Source organism: Pocillopora verrucosa, chromosome 3 (assembly GCF_036669915.1).
Source record: "Pocillopora verrucosa isolate sample1 chromosome 3, ASM3666991v2, whole genome shotgun sequence".
NCBI classification, from domain to species: domain Eukaryota; kingdom Metazoa; phylum Cnidaria; class Anthozoa; order Scleractinia; family Pocilloporidae; genus Pocillopora; species Pocillopora verrucosa.
In genome coordinates, this window is record NC_089314.1 from 7,066,906 (window position 1) to 7,088,483 (window position 21,578).

The 21,578-nt window shown below is 37.5% G+C and overlaps 1 protein-coding gene across 1 annotated transcript; it reads right to left on the reverse strand.

The window, feature by feature from the left end:
* Positions 1-177: 177 nt before the first annotated feature.
* LOC131777268 (NLR family CARD domain-containing protein 4-like) lies at positions 178-18,119 on the reverse strand. Its single transcript, XM_066163690.1, has 8 exons — positions 17,914-18,119; positions 15,164-15,478; positions 11,616-12,342; positions 10,917-11,099; positions 9,849-9,962; positions 8,748-8,837; positions 4,991-7,902; positions 178-1,936 (listed from the first exon to the last, which is right to left on the reverse strand). The coding sequence occupies exons 3-8, from the start codon at positions 12,325-12,327 to the stop codon at positions 1,754-1,756; spliced, it is 4,194 nt and encodes a 1,397-aa protein (XP_066019787.1). The 5' UTR covers positions 12,328-12,342; positions 15,164-15,478; positions 17,914-18,119; the 3' UTR covers positions 178-1,753.
* Positions 18,120-21,578: the final 3,459 nt, after the last annotated feature.

Here is a 21,578-nt window from a genome sequence, read left to right on the forward strand (position 1 = left end):
TGTATTCAAACTCTGCACACAAATATCATTCTATGCGTGGTGCGTTCAGCCGTTAAAGAACTATTTCAATGGCTGTGCTTTAGGATCCAGGCAACAGGGATAGAGGTCGTATCTAGGGTCTTTTTCAACCACTCATGCCAGCTATAACTACAAAGAGACAAGGATATTTCACAAAAATCCTTTTAATAAATCAATAAAAGTGAGGCTAAAAAAAGTCACAACGTTGGGTAAAAATATACCAACTAAATTGCTATTTACAATGACAAGTGAGACAAACAAGCATTTAAGCTTGTAACACCAATTATCGACTTCACATTTCTGATAATGAAAGATTTTCCATACATCTCCAATTTCAAGCATCATCAGTGTAAAGCATCGAAAAATAAGCCTACTTGAAAGCCCAACGCTGCCTGTAAACTGATCCAAGCTCAAGGAATCATTCATCTGTTCCTTTTCTCAAAGTCGGTTTTTCCGTAAAGAGAAAATAAGCTTGTCTGCTTATTAAAATTAATTGAACTAATTAGTTTGAAGTAATTGAGTTAATTAATTTGAATTAATCCATTTAAATAAATCGAGCTTGTCTTCTGCCAGGGTCTCAGCTGTTTGAAAAGATCGAATTATTGGGAGAGTGAAAATTGGGGTTTGGGAAGGAAAGAAAGCTCCTCTCACTCCTTCCCAGACCTCCAATGTCTCACCTCGCACCTTTCTTGACTGTCTCCAAAAAAGGAGAGCCTGGCACAGACGACTAAAGGAGTCTTTCTTTCTTCGCGTCAAAAAGCCACGTTTGGGATCTATGCTAAACTATTTTACTCTAATATCCTAAGAAATTCGTTTTGCGTTCAGATCGGCGAAAACACTGAGTAACATCCAGGTAATTTACTGCTGAAAAGAACTTGCATTTCCGGTTACAGTATAAGACGTTTCACGCGGGACTAGAAATTTGGGAACTTCAGTAAACCACCACGACAAACTAAAGGTCTAAATTATGAGCAGAAAAATGGTTCAGCACGTGCGTTTTAAAACTCAGTTCATTTCTCAGCAGTCCCCTGCAAAACAACAACGTGAGATCACTAAAATTTACATGATCTGAGAAGGGAAATACCGACGGTTAATTATCTAAGTTTCCAATTTGAACTCGACGCTGCTCTCATATGTTATACTGAAATATAGGTGCAGGGCCGTAAGAGACAGTAAGCACGTCCAGAAATTTGCGAAATTCTAAATAAACAGTAGTCTCCATTTGGCGCGAATATATGCACGTTGTTTTTCGTATCTTTTGCTGTTCGGAAATTATCCGTTCCGAGATGCGAAAAGTTTCCGAGAGTGAAGCTCGAGGAAAAGTGAGAGCTTTGAGCAACAGATAATATCTAAGGACAAATATACGAAAATATTCTTGCGCCAAATGGAGGCTATTGTGTTTATCTTCCTTGAATTATTTTTGCAACGCGCGGGGAAAGTGTTTGCGAACAGTTCACCGTAAGATGTTCACTTTTCAGTGTTCGCTGGTACAACTGTATGAAACAACCAACAGCCAACAACAACCCTAATGGACGAAAAGTTTGAAAATCGGGGAATATCAGGTAGGGTTTATTCAAGGATATTCTGCAGTTTTGAGGTAGTGGATATTCGGTCACACGATGCATTTAGACCAATCCCGCGCGCGAGCAAAAATATTTGATGGGATATATTATGAAATATCATTCTTCTTACTGCTCGCTAAATCAGTTGCTATGGAACCTTTTCTTCCGTGCGTTCAGTCAGCTTCATCATCATCATCGAAATCATCGCTATCTTCCTCTTCGTCGTCATCATCATCATTATCATCATCGTCGTCGTCGTCACCATCTTGTTCTCTTCTGAACCTTATTCCTCTTTTTTTCAGCTCAGCTTTTGTAAGACGTCGATCGATCCACCTTCCACCTTTTACTTCACCTTCCTATCACAGGACAAAAAAAGGACACAACATCAACCACAGCACCAATTATGTGAAACTCTCAACTTGCATTTTCACACCAGATAAATATTTAAAGCATCTTGAAACTCCCCACGTATATCGGAATATTAAGTTTCCTTCGCTTGGAAAAATACACCTGTTTCATTAATTCTATGCAACACTCAAATTACATTTTAGCACACAAGATAAATATTCGTCGCATTCAAATACATTTGTCCATATAGCGAGCAGTGAAAGAGAACAATCTATTTTGAATTCAAATATCTACAAGTGACTACAAGACTTTATTTTACAGCAAGGAAAAAGATCTCAGTTTCAAATAACAAACAACAATGGTCCCTGACGATTAAAATGAGATGAAGGTTTACAAACACATAAACTACAATAAATATTAATTTTTTTTAATGGGACGAAAACTGTCTAATATCTTCGAAACTATTTTTCGCATACAAATCATTCAACTCATTCAATAATTTTCCAACCTTGTACGACTACATGCAACGAGTTTTATTCCAGTTAACTTCTCCACCAACATAATTGTTACACGATTGTAAGTCAGACAACTCTAAATATTTCTTTTTGATGATTCGGTGTTCTCGCTTTAATGTTTTTCTTCACCTTCCTTGAAGCATCCTCTCAATGAAACCGTACTTTTCTTACAATACTGTTTCAATCATATACGAGACACTTAAAAGAAATAATGATAAAAAACAAATTCAAAACAACTTAAATGTTCTCACTTGTGCCTCGCTGAACTAACGCCTCCTTAGCTATCCTCGTATTATTTCATGCTACAGTAGTTTCTAGTTTGCTTAGTTTTGAGATTGGAAGGATGATGTACCATTTCCGTATTCCTAGAAGCAAAAAGGAACGCCCACACTCCACAGGAAAGACAAGACAGCAACGAGTAACGAAGGCAGGTCCTTTATTCTGGTGATGGCGATGAGAATAAGAATTGTTTATGTTCAGGGATGTCACAAAAATATGGGAAGCTGCGTAAAGTGTACAAAGAATCAGCTCCACGGTGTGTGCCAAATTGAAGTTCAAAAATATATCACTTTTTAGGATTTACACTTACACGAGACCAAGCAGAGACAAACACATACGATAGTTAGTTGAGCAACTTCATCATCAACAATGTCGTTCTTTAATTTTTCTTCAAAAATACAATCATCTGACAGTTACAAAATATGAGCAGTGTAGCCAACGAAGAAAACAAATCAACTGATAAATAAGAATAAGGAAACCATTTAAGAGCGAGTAAATTATAGCGCAGTGCCGAGTTTGACTGGTGGCCGCGTGTCACGGGTCGCACCTATGAAGTTTAAGCTTTTAAAATGATTTGTTTTTCTTTTTCGTTTGTTTGCTAGCAGGGCGCTTACGCATGACGCACAGCAATGCTTCATTCGTAAAGCACTAATTTTACTGGTTGCATAACATAACGTCTTTTCTAGATCTTTCAGCTGAATGAGATGTCAATGGAAACTGCGCCTCAAAAAGGCTTCTTCTCTCCACTAGTTTAATTAGTCTGTGCAGGCGCTTTATTTTATTCAGGACGTGGTAATTTTGCTCTTATTTGGGTACAGAATGGAAACAACGAGCCGAAGCGCTCGTCAGTGGTGACCCTCTTAAACACTTTTACTTGATTTTTTTTCTCTCCTTTTTCATCTTTCTTCCTTTTTTTATGCAATACGAGTACACAGCCCCCCCCCTCCCTCCTCGGAAAAAAAAATATATATACCCATCGAATTTCATGCCCGCCTCTCTTCTTTTTTCAATTGCTTCTCGCAATTTTCTCTTTTTTCCTTATTACCAAACCCGGAGTACTTTGCTCTTTATTCTATGTTGGTGAGGGTTTAGCCATATATTTTCGTTTAACACGCTTAAAGGGTTTTAGAGTGTAAGGTTTGAAATAGTCATTTTGACAAATTCACTTTTTACAATGTTGTTCTTTAATTTTTCTAAAAAAAATAAAAAAGGCTTCTATGACAAAGGCGACCAAGGGCTCTACGAGCATCTGACAGAGTTACTCAACATGAGCAGTGCAGCTAAAGACAAAAAGAATCCAACTGATAAATAAGAAGAATGAAACCATTTAAGTGCAAGTAAATTATAGCACCGTGTCAGTTTCTTTTTGGATGTTAATCATTTCACCGACAACTTTTGGTGAATTATTTCCTATCATCAGTACAAACCTTTAAAACGTAAATTTATGACAATAGAATCAACATGATTTTCGCTTTTCAAAACACGCATTTGGATTTAAACAAGAAAAAAACCTTTTTTGTTTGGTTCTTTCTATTTTGTTGGGTTAACGCTTCCTGTTAATAAAAGCGAGTAGATGCTGGTACAGATTGTAGGGAACAACGTCATCAAATCCAAAGCATGTATGGGTTCACACTAATTTCAGGGCACATAATCAAACCCAAATAAAAGCATCCCATAATAACAACACAAGCCTAAAAAATTCAAAAATTACCATTGCGCAAAGAAGTTTGGTCCGAGAAAAATTCTCACAATTCATCTTTTTTTCTCTCTCTTATGTAAGGCATAGCTACAGAAGATTTCTCTAACAAGATTTCGCTAAAACTCAAAGGCCAATCGAATGAACTCGAATGAATCAAACTCCCAAAGTCTTCAATTAGGTTTCAGTAATCAAGCATCCACTACACTGGAAACTACTGTCTGTAAATAATATCAAAGTTTTGAAAGCTAAATTTGTTTATGTCTTAATTTAATCTTAGACAAATTTTTCTGGAAACCACAGTCAAAGAAGCATTACATGAACCATTAAAGTACTTAACATGGGCTGTTTACGGTCTCCGCCATCCCCAACAATTGCTCCTGATGTCACAAAATAGAAATAGAAAATTTCGAAAACAGTGACTGTTCCTGATGTCTACATTCTTTCCCATTCAGACTATTCTAATCAATTTTATCAAAAGCAACTTGCTGGAAACAATATCTAGTGCTATTCTGAGGAACGTCTAACTAAAGATTAGATACAACTGAGTGAAACAACAAAAAGACTCTTACTTGGTAATCAGTGGACAAAATGATGTTTCTCCCATTTACTGCTGTACACAACTCTTCAGTCTCTGTCTTTGTCATCTGAACACACTTCAAAATCAGGTCCTTCAGCTTAGGAACACTGCTGAGATGCTGGACCAGGTCCCTGACTCCTCTGCCAAGTGGATTCCACCCTAGAAAAAGATTGCTCAGCTCTGGTACATCCTTAAGTGCACGAGCCAGTGCAGATGCTTCATCTTCACCCATATTTGTATCCAACAGGTTCAGCTTAGTCAGATTGGGTACACTGTTCAGGTTCTTGGCCAGTTCAATGATCCCGTGACCCAGTGCATTGAAAGCCATATCAAGATCGCTCAGCTCTGGTACATCCTTAAGTGCACGAGCCAGTGCTGATGCTTCATCTTCACCTATTTTTGTACACGACAGGTCCAGCCAAGTCAGATTGGGTACACTGTTCAGGTTCTTGGCCAGTTCAATGATCCCGTGACCCAGTGCATTGTATGACATATTCAGTCTTTCTAACTTGTTTAAGTACTGTAATGAGGCAGCCAGTGCAGCACATTCCTTTTCTCCCATTTCTACACAAGCTAACTCTAAAATAGTCAACCGTGGAGTGTGATGAAGATTCTTGGCCAAATGACTCACACAGCTGTGTAAGGGGTTGCATGACAAGCAGAGCTCATGCAAGTTTGGAGAGTGGTGCAGTGACTCAGCAATAAAAGCAGCACACTTTGCTGTTAGATTCATATTCACAAGTTTTAAAATGTGGAGATTGTCAGTAAAATTAATTCTGTGAATCGCGTTCTCAATCGAATTACCTTCCAAGACATCTGTCAAGCTCCTCTTTATATCAATATCTCGAAGAGCTGTTAATAAAGGCAACAAGGCATCTGTCACGCTCCTCTTTATATCAATATCTCGAGGAGCTGTTAATAAAGGCAACAAGTTCTTCAACAGAACAAAATCCTCAACTGTTACCTTCTTTAACTCAACCTCTCTCACCAGTGACAAACAATGTTGTTGTGCCTGGTCAGATCTGTTCTTAATCAGAGACAGTGCAACGTTGTTGTCCTCATTCTCTCCCAGATTATCTACAGGTGACTGAGAAGAACAAACCGGCGCTGATATCAGTTCAGGAAGAAGTTTAGAGCAAAAAACAGCATCTGTTATGCGACGTAGATAGATAAAGTTTTTTTTTTCGCTTTTTTTGAGGAAAAGGTTCGCATCGCGTAAATCGGCGTATTTTTTAAAATCTTGAACTTCTCCAGAGCACGTTAAAACGACCGCGTTCAAGTCAGACAATATGGATAGAATACTCTCACGAGAATTTCTAACTTCAAAAGTAGTTCTAACTTCAAAAAATAAATAGTTTGGAAAACTGGCGGTGCCTTTGAAGAAGTTTTTCTCAGCAGCAGTCGACACGTGTTCGTCATTAAGCATTACGACATGGTTAACACATGAGAGAAATGCAGAATACACAGCTAGTCTGTCTGAGGCTGGACAACGAAACAAATAATCGACACAGAATAGAATAAACTCCTTTTGTGCACGAGACAAATCTTGGACAGAAGGCGTCCTAGTGAAATTGTAATTTGTGAGACCTTGTTTCTTTCCGACATAGTGTAGATGATCAAAAACAATGCCGACAGCATCTGATGACAACTCACAAACGAATTTTAGAACTTCGTCCATCTTCTTTGATTTTTCAAACGTATCCATTCCTGACAGGCAGGTGACAGTTTCATTCTTCTTAACCTTCACTTCTTGAACGATGAACCAGGCGGCGAGAAACTCCTGAACGGACTTGTGAAGAAAATACACGATCTTCTCACGGTTCAAAGCGGAAAGTTTGGAAACTTGAAAAAAACCGACATGAATAAGCTTCTCGAACAGATCACCTTTAGGAAATTTACTGAAGTTAAAATAAAGGCAGTCCTCCAAAAGAGCATCAAAAGCAAGTTTTCCTATTTTGGAAAGTTCCTCTTGATATTCATCTATGCTTTTATCTGTTGCGACGTTGTCTGAGTCTTTAATAGCCATATGATCCAAGAGAGTCTGAATAAATTCTACGTAAATTTCCGCACGAGATGTTGGTAATTGAGGTTTTTTCTTCTTCCACAGAAGACACAACATCAACAACAATAGCGGAATCTCTGCCATCTTCACAAGGTCATGCTTTCTTAGGTATTCAAGAAGCCCTTCAACATCTTCCTCATCAGGAAGAATCTTATTTGCAAACTGTTTCTTCTGTTCCCAGCTATCGAACCCGTTAAGTTCAAACTGAGCGTGACTTGGCACTCTAAGCTCATCCTCTTTCACTGGCCGCGTTGTGATCATTACACAACAGTCTCTCAGTTGACTGCCTCTCCAAATCTCATGAATTAGGGATGATTTTCCACCGCTGTACTCATCATATCCATCCAAAATGAGCAGCACTTTCTCCTGGTTCTGACGGACATATTCACACAAGTTATTGACTGCCATCGGGTCATCAGCAGACAACAGTTCCGCTGTTTTTAACATGGTACAGAGGTCCGAAATACCACAAACGTCTCGTAACCTGATTAACAGTAAAAGATTATACTTTTCGAGGATCTTCGTTCTGCCATTTGCCCAATCCAAAGCTACTTTTTGAGTGAAAGTAGACTTTCCTATTCCAGGTCTTCCATACACCAGAATTCGTCTACGGATGGGATGATCTTCGTCACCTTCAAATACTTCACTGCTGTCTCCCAGCTTTTTTTTCGTTGTCCCGTCAGGTTTCCTGTGGTCTTGTAAAAACGTTACTTGTATGTAAATGCTATTAATGTGTACCGTGTTGTCTGGGTCCCATGGTGTTACTTTCACTTGACACATGGTGTTGTAAAACGCCCTCAACTGATTCCGGCACCATTCCCAAAATTCTGTTACAGACGAGTCTGTAGACAAAAAACAAGTAGCTTGGTAAAAATTCTCTTTCTCCCACATCGAAAAGAAAATCACTCGAGAAGGGTTTTTGAACAATAAGGAGAATTATTCTTTCCATCTGTAATTTGTAACTTTGACGACGTCACTCTTTTTTTTTATGGGGGGGGGGGGGGGTGGGGAAGGCGGAGGTTGGGGGGTTTGATTTGCCCCTAATTCACGAGTACAGTCTTCGATCCTCCCGTGAAGGAGAGAAGCGTGGGCCCATTTCACGAACATGATTTGTTCTGTGACAAGTGAAATTATTATTAAGACAAACATAAGGGAAAACCTCAAATACTGTAGTAACTATGAGTTTCTAAAGCTTAAATTCGAACATTAGCCCCTCGTTGGACCGATTGGGTTATGTGTGGTTTATAAAATGGGGGTTGGGCTAAAAGGAGGGGAGGAGTAAGGCGGGAGATTCTAGGTGTCTTATGAGTATGTTGCAGCTGAGCCCTCCCTCTCTTGCTAATGTAATAACCTTTTGAAGATTTTTTCAGGCCATTCTATATTTTCATTGTTAAACGCCGTTAATCTTGCTTCCACAATTTCGAGATGATGCCCGACTGTCTTCCATTTTTCGAGTTTCTGCGAAAGTCTCTCTAAATCTTCGTCGCTGGGAACTCCTTGCTTGACAACAAACATTAAGATATCACAGCAAAGCATCAAGATGAGAGGATAGCGTGTAGTACATATTGCATCTACTCATGCCATTTTGCTGGATCCACGCATTTTTATTTTACAAAGGCGGGGGAAGGATGATGGGGTTGGAGGGTGGGGGTTAACAGGCACGCCCATAGACATTTCCTCATTTTACCTCTTTTCTTTGGAGTCAAGGCGCCACTCGGAGACGACTCTTCATAACGGCATTTCACCTTTGGCGGAGGCAAATGTCTAGTAGAACCATCTGCATGGTAACAAATGTAAAAAGATAATTAGACCAGAACATAATATTTGAGCCAACAGATTTATTGTGACAATGGAGCTTTTTCCTTTCCTAATAAAACGTCTCCTAATGAATTTGTTTCAAGCCCAATTCATGCAACTTCATTATGCAACCCTACTTTCCAACATTTAACACAAAAATATACACGCCCACATACGCGACCAGAAGATTTCTTGTTCTTTTTTTTTTCTTTTTTTTCCAGCCAGTAAGAAAAATTGTCATCGCTACTTAAACGGATTTGGTGACCTACCATTTAGATCTCTATTTTGCGATCGAGCGAAAAGCTCTTAAAAACTCTTTTCCATACAATAAGCAGCTTGCTTAAAGCTACTCTAAATCTTCGTCACTAGGAACTCCTTGCTGGACAACAAAAAATAAAGACATCACAGCAAAGCATCAAGATGAGAGGATAGCGAGTAGTACGTATTGCATCTATTCATGCCATTTTGCTGAATTCACGTATATTTATTTTATCAAGGCAAGGGGAAGAAAGATCGGGTTGGGGGGTGGGGGTCACTGGGCACGCCCATAGATATGTCCTCATTTTACCTGCAAAAATGAGGAAAGTAATTTAAAACGAGAGACAGCGAGGCGGGCATTTAATCAGGTTCATTACTAATTAAATAATGGCAGGTAATTATTTGCATGTCAAAGAAATCTAACCGCAAAAATGTATTTCTGTAAGACTAAGAAAACCGTGAACACAAGAGATTTCTATGGAATATATGCCATAAAGTTTCAAGAAAAATAGCTAATCAACAGAAGAGAGAAAGCTAAACCGCAAACAGCAACGCTAATTAGTTAAGTCTAAAGGAAGATGTCATGAGTCAATATGCAGCATCGAGCCCCAGACCCTCGGATTCTGCGCTCTGAAGCTCTCCTACTAAGCAAGAGAGAACTCTATGGTGAGTTTCACAGCAATACGAATAAAAGAAACAGTTTCTCACTGCATCTGTTAATTCAAATACATACCTGCTGTTTTGGTAGACGAAACATGTTGCTGTTGGGAAGACTGGGCACTAGAGCAGCATGGCTCTACCGGAACTTCTTTACTCAGTGCTGAATGTTGTCTGTCAGTTGAATTATCTTCAAGAACACAAAACCAAACAGACAGCAGTTAGACAGCCTTATGAGGTTTGAAACAGACATGCGGCTTTATGTAGTTCAAACCAACATAATTCGAATACTGCGTCCTAACCTTGCTTGCAAAGGTTAGGACATAACTCAAACGAATGTGAGTGTAAGATTTCTAAAAATGCAAAGCTACGTGAGGAATTTAAGATGTGTGTGATCCTTCCTTCCTCTGCATAAAAATTCAGCATTTAACCGCAGTTCTTAGGAGAGGCACCATGCAATAATTGGGTTGAAAAAGCCTGGCACCTATAAGTCTCAATAGACATACTGGGAATTTGTAAACAACGATGATGGCTCAAGTAATTTTCTATCTGCAAGAGTCAACAGTTACTGTTGTTCGGTTAGCAATGATAATTTGGTTTTATTAACTAAGTTGATAATGTAAATGGCCACTGTAAAGAGTTTCTACAGCTGATGTTTCGAGCATTATCCCTTCTTTGGACCGATTGGAGGAACCTGGGTTGCCTGTGGTTTATAAAATAAGGGTTGTGCTGGTAGGGGAGGGGTTGGGCTAAAGCAGGAGTTTCTGGGTGTATTATATAGTGGGGTGAGGTTGGAAGTCTTCTTCCCAAAAAGTTTGAAAGCATCCCACCATCCATCTCTGTAGAAAGAAAATTAGAGCTCCCGTATGTCAACTTCAGGTCAACATCATTATCTTTAATTTCTCACATTTTGTTAGCCCAGTGCAACACACAAAAGCAGATCCTGTGAAATTGCTGACAAACATGTAACAATTCTGAGTGAAGAGCTGTTCTGATTGGTCAGTGCATGATCATAGGTCATTAATCATGGTTTTAATTCAGTTTTGGTAATTCGGTTCCACCACATTAAGTGACTGTGAGCACAGCTAGTGACTGTAAGCAAATATACTGTAGGCCTAAAAGAGACCAAAGTTGATCTGTTTACCTTTGTAATGTGGCCAATCTTCAAAAATACTGCATTCCTTTAGAATGCTGACAACAAGAGAAGCTGCTGTTACACTTGCAAATGTTTGCCAGGTTTCTTTTGCTTCAGTTCCATCTGCATATCCTGAAATACCCTTGATGACAACCCACTCCATTTTCAGTTCATGTGCTGCACTGAAAACTCCTAAGACATACAATAACAAGCTATTATGAATAAAACGACAAATTTTCTCCAAAATCTATTGATTTTAACCCCTCCTATTGTTACTATTGTTATCATAGATTTGTAAGGAACAAGTGATATGTTTTGGAAAGTCACTTTACATATACTAGGTACAAAGCTAGTCCATGTAGCCATTCAGCCACTAAGACTGTACCCTTACTCCCTCCACATGCATATGAAATACTGGTCAGTTCATCAGTAGCCATCTATAATCCTGGGTGTGGAGACACACTGTGAGAGTAAAGCATCCCAGCCAAGACTATAACAGTCAATCACTTTAGCCCAGGGCTTGAACCCAGACCTTTTAATCTGATGTCCAGTATGTTCAGACACAAGCCAGTGCATCTCTCTACACTGGTAGAAAAGCTTACCCACCACATAAGTATCAACTCTCTCTCCCAGAAAACAAATGTACCCAAATATCTCTTTGAGAAGATTTTACAATAACAGTTACTTCAAAGGAAAAAGAGATCTTACCCTCTCCTTCTGTTTCAATTGCAATTGCTTCAGGAAATGACTTCACTAATTCCTCTCGTCGCCACTCAGCTTGTACGAGCTCACAACCACTCAAAACCTCACCACAGTGGACTTCAACTGTCCCTTTGTTAGGGTTCTCTAAGGGTGGATTCCAACCATAACCTGCACATTTGATGAGTTCAGCAATGTCTCTGCTGACAGGAGTTGTTAACCCACGAAACTTCTTTCCATCCTGTGTAACCTTCTGATAGGAATAGGTTGTGAGCTTTTCTGATACAACCACATCCCCCAGCTTTGTTGTTTCCTGACTCATACCACCACAGTGGCCCACAGAAAAGACAGCTTTTGGCCTCAGCTGAGTGACAGCATTCTTTACAACAGTCAAAGCACCACCAGGAACTTTAGAACCCTCTGAGCATTTCATCAAAGCAACTTTCAGTTTAACATCTTGATCTTCACCAATGCTTCCAAAGTATACATGACCAAGCCCTTTAAAATAGCTTCTGAATGGATCAACAACATAATGGTAGCAACTTAAGAACTCACAGTCCTTCACTGTTAACAACAGAATGTCAATTGGGAGTTGAACATCCCTCCAACGTTTAGAATTCTGGGTTAGTTCACTTATCCCTGGAAGACTAATACTGATCTTTGGTGGGTCACCATAAATGTTCTTTGAACTGTTCTTCTCAGTTCTTGCAGTTTCTGACATATTGCCAATCAGCTTCTGAAAATAAAAGCGACAAAGAAACATGTAAAAACTAGAGTTTAATTTGATTGAATTTACCATATTTAAGCCTGGACACAATAAATAGCCTCCAGTCCTGTCCATTTAATCAATGTTTAATTGATGCAACTGTAGAAGCTAAGGTTAATGTATTTCAGAACAGAATTCTATCAAAGACAATCTGCTTCACTGCAGAAATCCACAAAGACAATCCTTTTTAAAATCATTAGTCATAATAACTGAAAAATACAAAATCAATCACAGTGAGTGTCAAAGCCAAAATACAAATATAGATTTGTGTTTTTGTATGACCTTGTACCATATAAATGTAAAATCCCTGGAAGATAAGAATAATCACATCTGGTGGCAAACATCAAAGAAAACTGGACACATCTCCAGTTTGTACAACTAAGCTTATACTGTACTCAGATCAATATATATGATAAAGAATATCAACCTAAGGTCTTCTCTTAAGCCTAATGCACAGAGGTTGCATAAAATTTATTTTTTAGTTTAAGATCCTTTTCTTAGAGGCAGCCAGTTCTATGTTTCACACTTTTTGAAATAATATATTCTTATCAAAGCACTAAGTGATAATTTTAGGTTTTTTTAATGTGTTTGGATGGTGACACTAATTTATTTACCATGAGCAACAAAGGAAATAGAATAGTGTGTAGCACAATTCCAGCTTGAGTGTTGAACTCTGTGACGGTCATTAACCAACTACTGATACTGATTCATTTTTGATAAGTGACAAAGGAGACAGGACAGTGTGTGTAGCTTTAACCATTTCTGCCACCCAAGCATATGATGGTCTTTAATTAGCCACTGATACTAATTTATTTTTGATTAATGAAAAGTAAACAGTATAGTGTGTATAGAATTATTCCCACAGCCTATGCATATGACAGTCTTTAATCAGCAAGTCATTACACCTGTTCAAATCAGTCTGAAAGGTAATCAGGTGGAGGATTGGACCTTTTTGAAAGAGAGACCTTAAAAAATAGTTTAACAAATAATTCTCAGAACAGTGCTGTGAGAAAGGAAACCTACCAAAAAGCTAAAAATTTACTAGTTGGGTGATCACATAGAACCCAACAGTTTCCATTGTTGAGCACTGCTTATTTCACATTGTCAACCATGAAGATGGGAAAATTGACACCAAAAACGGGCAACAAAAATTGGCATCTGGTTGCTTAATGTGTATTAAACAATGAACTGATCTTCTGCATATTGGTAACAGGAATAAAGAGCTGTGAAGTCAGAAAGTGAATCAAAGCATTAACACTTGATGAGGCAACTGATAGAACCAGAGCTGGAAAAATATACACCATTGAGCTGAAGGACATAGGGAACTGTAGAAACACCTTAAGTGCAGTCCAGAATGGAAAAATGAAATCAGACACTATGCAAAAGGTACCAATGCTGAGACTGTGGAAATCCCATGAAACAATGCACATTAATTTCCTGCCTCTGGAAAAAATGTAGCAAGTGTCGCAAAAAGGATTATTTGTTACAATATGCACATCCCTTCTCAGTAATGGAGGAGATAAGATCACAAGGGAAATTTTTAACAAGGAACTGTGTCAAAGAAATCTGCCAGGACTTTCAATCAAGTTGACGACTCCAAATCAGATGATGAGCGCTATATATATCCCATATACTCAGGAGCAGACAGTGATCATACCTAACACCTGGTGGACCCTCAGCTAAGGGAAGGTGAGAGCTGTGAGTGGCCAGCAAAACTATGCAGATTGTAGCTCAGAGGCCAACTGACTAATTATGGAAGATTATAAAAAGGATTAAAAACAGATCAAGCCTGGAGAACATCCGAGCTATCTTAAAACCCACCAGTAAACTTTGCTCCATGCATGTATGTTTAAGTTTTAGTGTGAAATTGACATCACTTAATGGGTTCAAAATTGTGAAAAATCAGCCATAAATTGCTCTGAAATAAAAGAATGAAGTTCTGTTTACTAGTAGTAAGGCTACTTCTAGCTTTTTTTAATGGCTTGGTAATACAAAAGAGTGCTACAAAAACAGCTACCTCAATCAAGTCAGCAGGAGATTGAAATGGTTTACTTGAGCATAATATTATCGATCATGATATATTAAAGTTAATAAAACACCTATATTGCTTATTTGTTGTGATTGTTGAGAATGATTAGCATTGAAAATCAGTTTAAATTTGAACCATTTCATCATCAACAATGAGTAGGTATAAATTTTGACCTAGAGATTAATCCTCATGTTCCTCATCACTTATTTCTTGTTTGCCCTGTGGCAATTCCAGAAATCTTTGTGCAAACACAACTATCTGATTACTGGCAACTCTTTCGTTGGCCACCTCAAAATAAGTGGAACAAAATCCAAGTACAAGTAAGCTTAGTTTTGTTTTGACTCTGTAAATTGTCTGTGATGTACTTATATTCCTGAACATTCTTACCTTACTATGCTGTGTCATGCTAATTCTTGTTTACATATAAAATTGAATATGATGTTATCATACAAAAGTTGAGAATGTTAACCATCATACTGGTGTACAATGTATCCTTACACATGTACATGTACTGTGTAATGGAGCTCAAATCAAGTAGTTGTGGTTATCAGTTGATGCACTCTGTTGCAGACTACTGATTAAGGTCTATCGCCAGCAGAAGGTCTATTTATTATCATCAGTATCATCATCATCATTATTATTATTATTATTGTTATCATTATTATTATTATTATTGTTATCATTATTATTATTTTTATTTTTATTTTTTTATACATAAATTTATATCTAGATTTCAATTATACATACAAGATAAACACTCACTTTTCAAGTTGCTTCCCCTGTGAGATGGTAGCAGTAGTTGAATTAAACTCTCAGGTACTTGCTGTTGCTGGATTGAATCAATAATACCATCCACCAGATAAACCACTGACCCAGTAGATTGTGTGGCAGATTGTGTTCCCAATAATCTACTGGGTAGTGATGAATCTGGTGGACAGCAAAAAATTCAACAAGTTGTTGGAAAAATAACTGCTCTCTGAGAAAATCACTGTAAGTTGTGGCTGTTCAGTCTGTCAAATATCAGAACACCTGCAGCTGTTGGAATGGAACTTCAATTCAGAATATTCTGGAGCTCAGCTGCAAGGAGGTAAAACACATATAGATCAATTATTATTATTTATCCAATAAACTGAATTATACATGCATTTTGATGGGTTCTGACATCAAAATGTGTTAAGTACATCTGTAGCACACTAGACTGCACCTCACTTGCCACTTTTTTGTTCTTTGCACATTTTGATGTGAACTATGATCTATTAATAAACAGACACACAACAACACAAAATCAATTTATCAAATAGAATTAAGCATTCATTTTACAACTGAATTGGTATACATCATTAAAAAATTACAAGTAAGTTGTTCAGACATTTAGTTTTAAAAATATGTAACATTTGTCTTTGCTCCTGAACACCTGAATGTGTAATTAAAACAGGATCTCATCTCTGAGTCAAATGTCAAAAACAAGAAATGTTTAGAGGAACAAAAGCCCTATAGCAACAATGAAAAAATGTTTCTGTACATGATTAAAATGGTGAAGTAGATGATTTGCATCAGCTGTTTATAAAGTTCATAATTTAGTTATTTCAAGAATATCTCCCAAGATCTGATTGATAATTCTTTTCTCTTGCTACTACACATTTCCTTGCAAACTGGTTATGAGAATTTGGTGTTCAATCAAGATAATATCTTGTACCTGATAAGTTTGAGTAATCTCATTACCTGTTCATTGGATAATGTATCAACACTATAGGGAGAAGTTACATGTTTATCACTTCTGGGAGTGAAAGGGATATTAATGTTTAAACAGGGCACTCACAACATGGTGACTCTCAGAGAGGCTTGTTTACAAAAGTTAAAAGCAAACACATATACTTTAAAAATGCATACAAAGACAAAACATCACAAACAAAATTCCAGAGAAAAACAAGCATAAATATAGTTCATAAAGACAAGGTGCGAGATTGCAACCTGACCTCGCTGCCAATGAAAGTTGACCATATGGGACTAGAATGTTAATATTAGTAATGTTAGCAGGAATCTATTTTGAATTTTCTCGGTATTCTTCATGCAAACCAGCATTCAGGAATGCAGAAATGAATCCATAATTTTTTCCATTAACCTCAAACACTGGTTTTCAGCGAAGTGTCAAGGTCTTTGAAACTTTTTTTGTATTGCAATTGAAGAGAACATTATTTTTTATGGAATCAATGAGACTTAGCAACCACATCATTGCTTCAAATGGTGACAGAATCCACTTGTTTAATTAACACTTGGCACCCAAGTAAAGAAGTTACCCTGAGTTAGCAATGAAATAAAAACAGAAGAAAGAGAGCATTTCAAAGTAGCTTAGATTTGAAACAAGAAGCTAAGTAGGCATTGGAAATAATACAACTGTTCATTACTAAACTTTGAAAAACTATCAAGTCCAAAAGTACAATCAAAATCATAAAAGCAGTAAATTAAAATAAAATAAACACCATACAGAGGTAAGAAACTGATAAGGGTGATTTAGTCACAAATGATGCTCCCATGCATTTGATGTAGAATGTGATCAAGAAATTTTAACAAAAAATTGAGCAAATCAAAGCCGTTTGAAGTGAAGCCATTGAGAGTTAATTACTGAACTTCAGGTAGAATTATCTCACCATTAGAAGATTCAAACTTAGTATATACTCTGCAGTGTCATAGCGGTGATATTTGAAAAGTTATTACGGCAGCAAAAAGTAACAATTAAGACATAGAACTATTGTCAAAATGGCAAATTTAATACATCAAAATTAACTTCAAGATAAAGATGATTCAATTAAAGTCAATACTAAAGTGAGTGACAGTTATGAATTCAACAACTGTTGGGAAAGGAAGCGGGGCAAAGTCATGATCATAAATACTTGTTGCATTAAAACAACTCTAAGGATATCGATTCCAGAATTATGATTTACAGTGTACAACGTTTGAATCAGGTTTAAGTAACGTTTCATAACGGGTGTCTTGGCTTTAAAATTTCGGTTCACTTATTTAACGACTATTTTTCCGAGCTGAGATGCTTTTAAATGTGGTAAATTTAACTTTAATTTGCAAACTCATGTCGATTAAACGATACCCATTACTTTTAAAGTGATGTACTCTTTGCAAGCAGTTACCGATGAATTCGAAGTTGATCGATTTTAAAGGAACAGTCTCAAATTATTGAAATAAAACAATCGAACAACCAAACAACAGAGAGATACTGGAAAAACAAAGAATTTATACGCGCAGCTCCATATAAATAAACAGGGAAATGATGACACAGGCAACTTTCACTTTCATGTTGAAGCATTAAAGGTTGCTGATCTTATATTTACATAAACAACTATTCCAAATATCAATCTACAAAACTCATTTAAGCAGCTCTGAACTGTGCAATATTACATTTTCTCAAGTGAACACGAGTAAGATATCTTGTACATCTATTAAAAGTCATCTAGTAAATGCATTCTCCCTTGAGTTGGCAGAGTACAGTCAACCCTTACCTCTATTTCATCTTTACTCGACGATTGCACATGCTCGTGTTTAACGAAACTGAGCCATAGCTGTTGTACAACTTCAACTTGGTTAGGTGAAATTTACATAACGAACTGTTTTACAAGGTCAGAGCCGGGCTGAAAGGAGGAAACACAAGGATTCTTTCGCTAAAATGTTAACTTCACTCAATCACTCAGTTGATTTCACGAGGGAACTCTGCATTCCACGGCCACTCAAGCTTGCCAGTCACGTGATAAGCCGCAAGCCGGAAGTGCATAATGTTTTTAAAATATGTTTCATTGTTATTGATCACTCCTTGTAGTGGTAATAGTCTGGCTCAACATATTATGGTTGACCTTTATGCTGCAAAAAGAAAGAGAAATGTTCAGTGAAATACTGAAGTAAAACCATTCCGTGGCTCTTTGTGGACTTGTTGAATGTTGCGTGACAAGTGATGGTACTGAGTTACGGGACTTGTGTCTAAATTGACTCCACTTCACTGACAATTTTTATGAGCACAAAAGGTAGGAAACGAGTGAAATTCTTTAAAGTTATTTCCGTTTTGGCAATCATCAAGATCTGCCCACTGTACCAGAGATGAGGTTCACCTCCGCCTGCTGTTGTAGTATCTCAGATCAGTTAGTATACAAAACATGCATAAACGTCTAGACTATTCTATTGGGTAAAACGTATCAAGCGGGGCTACCTTACGGTAAGAGAACGAAAATTATTCAAGCAACACGATTATAATTACAGACCGAATTGGATAACACGAAGTCTTATTACCATTTAATCCGAAAAATTACAATTTCCAAAAAAAATTACTTCTGCTCTCTAAAATATTGTCATTGTGATTGGAACCAAGGTTGTGATTGGTTGATTTAAACTATAACTTTGAATGTGATTAATAATGATTTTAGATATATGAAATTCATATATTTGCACTGCGGTGAAGAAACGAATTTAAGAGATCCTCACAGCTAAGAGCACTACTGAAACGAGTAGTTGAAAATAGGACCTGTAAAAAAAAAAAATCCAGGTCCGTACGGGATTTGAACCCAAAACCTCTGCGATACCGGTACAGCGCTCTACCAACTGAGCTAACAATCCAACAGGGAGCTGGTTGATATGTTGGGTCCAAATATACTATCTAAGTGATGAATAATGATTTTAGATATACGAAATTCATATATTTGCGGTGAAGAAACGAATTTGAGAGATCCTCGCAACTAAGAGCACTACTGAAACGAGTAGTTGAAAATAGGACCTGAAAAAAAAAATTCAGGTCCGTACGGGATTTGAACCCTCGACCTCTGCGATACCGGTGCAGCGCTCCACCAACTGAGCTAACAAGCCAACTGGGAGCTGATTAATATGTTGGGTCCAAATATATCATCCAAGTGATGAATAATGATTTTAGATATATGAAATTCAGATATTTGCACTGAAGAAACGAATTTGAGAGATCCTCGCAGCCAAGGGCACTAGTGAAACGAGTAGTTGAAAATAAGACCTGAAAAAAAAAATTGATTTAATTGATTTAAACTACAGCTTTGAATGTGGTTAGCTTCTTGAACTGTCCGATAACAAACTGTCTGATAACAGCTCGTTAAGAGAATTATTGGAAAACAGGAGTTTTTGAAACCAATCATAATCAAGGGGATTGTGGTTTTTATGATTACAGTGAATAAAAACGCTTTCAGAGAATAAGGGCCTTTCCATTTGCTAGTAAAATGTAATCGCGTGAGTTCTCTTCGCCTTGTACAACGACACACTTCAATGGTCACAGCATATGGAAACCTTAAAAATGTCCCTTGCAGTCATACAACTTCTCCCTGGGAGCCATCTATGTTACAGAATTTTCATCCAAAAAGGACAAGTTGATTTTTGCATTGATTTTATTGGTAAATCATAAGCTTATTTGTTAACTATAACCTTCCTTTGGGTCTTAAGCACTTTCTGCGACAGAACGAGATGGAAAAAATAAATGTACTTTGGTCAGTCATACCGATTTCACTCGTTCTTTCATTTGACTACGGATCACAAAATTAGATAGAGGACTATAATCGTAACTCCACCAAGGAAGAAGGACGTTGTCTTTAATTTAAATCAAAGCTGGCCTATAAACGATAAAAATTCTTATTCGAAAAGATTTCAACACTTAGTCTGTGGAGCGGACAAAGATACTTGTATCTCGCTATTACTTTGTCAAGTCTATTTATAGACTACTAGGTAAGTGGCTGACTCTTCTTATCACCGATTGCTATTTCAACTTATCCTTTATTCGAAGTTATGGAGCAACTTATCTCATCCAACATGTATTAAAGATGGCTGCGCAAATCAAAGTTCCTTTGAGAAATAAAGTCATAGTCCAAGTAATGAAAAGATTAGTTTCTACAGAATAAATGGGCGGAAATCGGTGGCCTTCCTTGTATCGTACCGGATTGAATCCAAGGAGCAAATGGACAGTAAAACTCATACATATGCTCACACAAATTTGAGAGGAAGAGTTACGTTTTTCTGCTCCCTTTTTTCGTCTCGCGTTTATAATCACTGACTCTTCAAGATATAAGAAATTAAATAAAGCACTTGCAACTTGGTATAAAACGCAAACTTAAGGAGCAGATCCGGCACACTGCAATAATAAAGGAAGCGCAACCCAAAAAAATTTACACTGAACAGTTTTTCTATTTAAATACTGATGTACATACTTTCGTTACTTGTCACGCATTATTTTCAGAGGAAGTTGATAGAAGTCTCTGTATTTCACCAATAAATTTACCATTGTTTCACGAAATTTGCAAAAACAGCTGAAAAAGATTGGTGTGAACTAAAGAATTAAGCGAATTACGCATCATGTTTGAAATACTGACGACGTAAACCACTGCCTTTTAACATTCAATGGTTTTTGGCAATCCATGAAAATGTGATGTAACTTGACAATACTGAAACGCTAGAAAAAGCATGTACACTCGCTAACGTTTCCAAAGTGAAAATTTACAAGAGGATTCCTTCAACGAGTATGTAAGGTAGGACAAACGAATCATGAGACACCTCCAATGAGGACATCGTCAAACTTCCCGTTCAGTATGTCTGTGCTTATCCTCAACTGGGGGGACCTTGATGACAATGGGGTGGGGGGAGGGGGGACTAGTGGTAAGATTTGTGGACAAGCCTTTACATTAACAATACAGCGGACGAGTTCATTCATTGTCTCGTTTTTAGAAAATTGTACTACTCTGTTTCTGAATTTGTTGCAATCTCTCTTGATTATTCAACGAAAAAGAAAACCATATCTTCAAGAAAGGTACACCTCTTCCACGCTGTTTTATTTGCAAAATGCAATGAGCTACACAATGATTCCTGCAGAGGACATCATGGACTTACTAAAGCTTTGCTTAGCGCCAAATTCCTTTCATTACAACGGTAATCACTACAGACAGCTACACGGTACAGCTATGGAGTCTCCAGTTTCTGTTGTGGTAGCAGAAATTGTGATGCAAAACATCGAGAAACGCGGACTTTAGACTTGCCGACAGACGATTACGCTTTGGTTATGCTACGTTGACGAGAAATTTACCGCCGTACGACACGCCGAAATCGACGCATTTCACCACCACCATAATGGACACAACACTGACATACAGTTTAACAGGGAGGTCGAAGAAAATGT

Bases quoted from the DNA above. Each gene is read 5' to 3' on its own strand.
- LOC131777268 (XM_066163690.1), bottom strand. From the start codon at position 12,327: ATGTCAGAAACTGCAAGAACTGAGAAGAACAGTTCAAAGAACATTTAT. The intron at 9,963-10,916 runs GTAAACAGATCA...GTGTTCTTGAAG, and splicing joins AGATTGGCCACATTACAAAG to ATAATTCAACTGACAGACAA. The intron at 8,838-9,848 runs GTATGTATTTGA...GTTACCATGCAG, and splicing joins TTCGTCTACCAAAACAGCAG to ATGGTTCTACTAGACATTTG.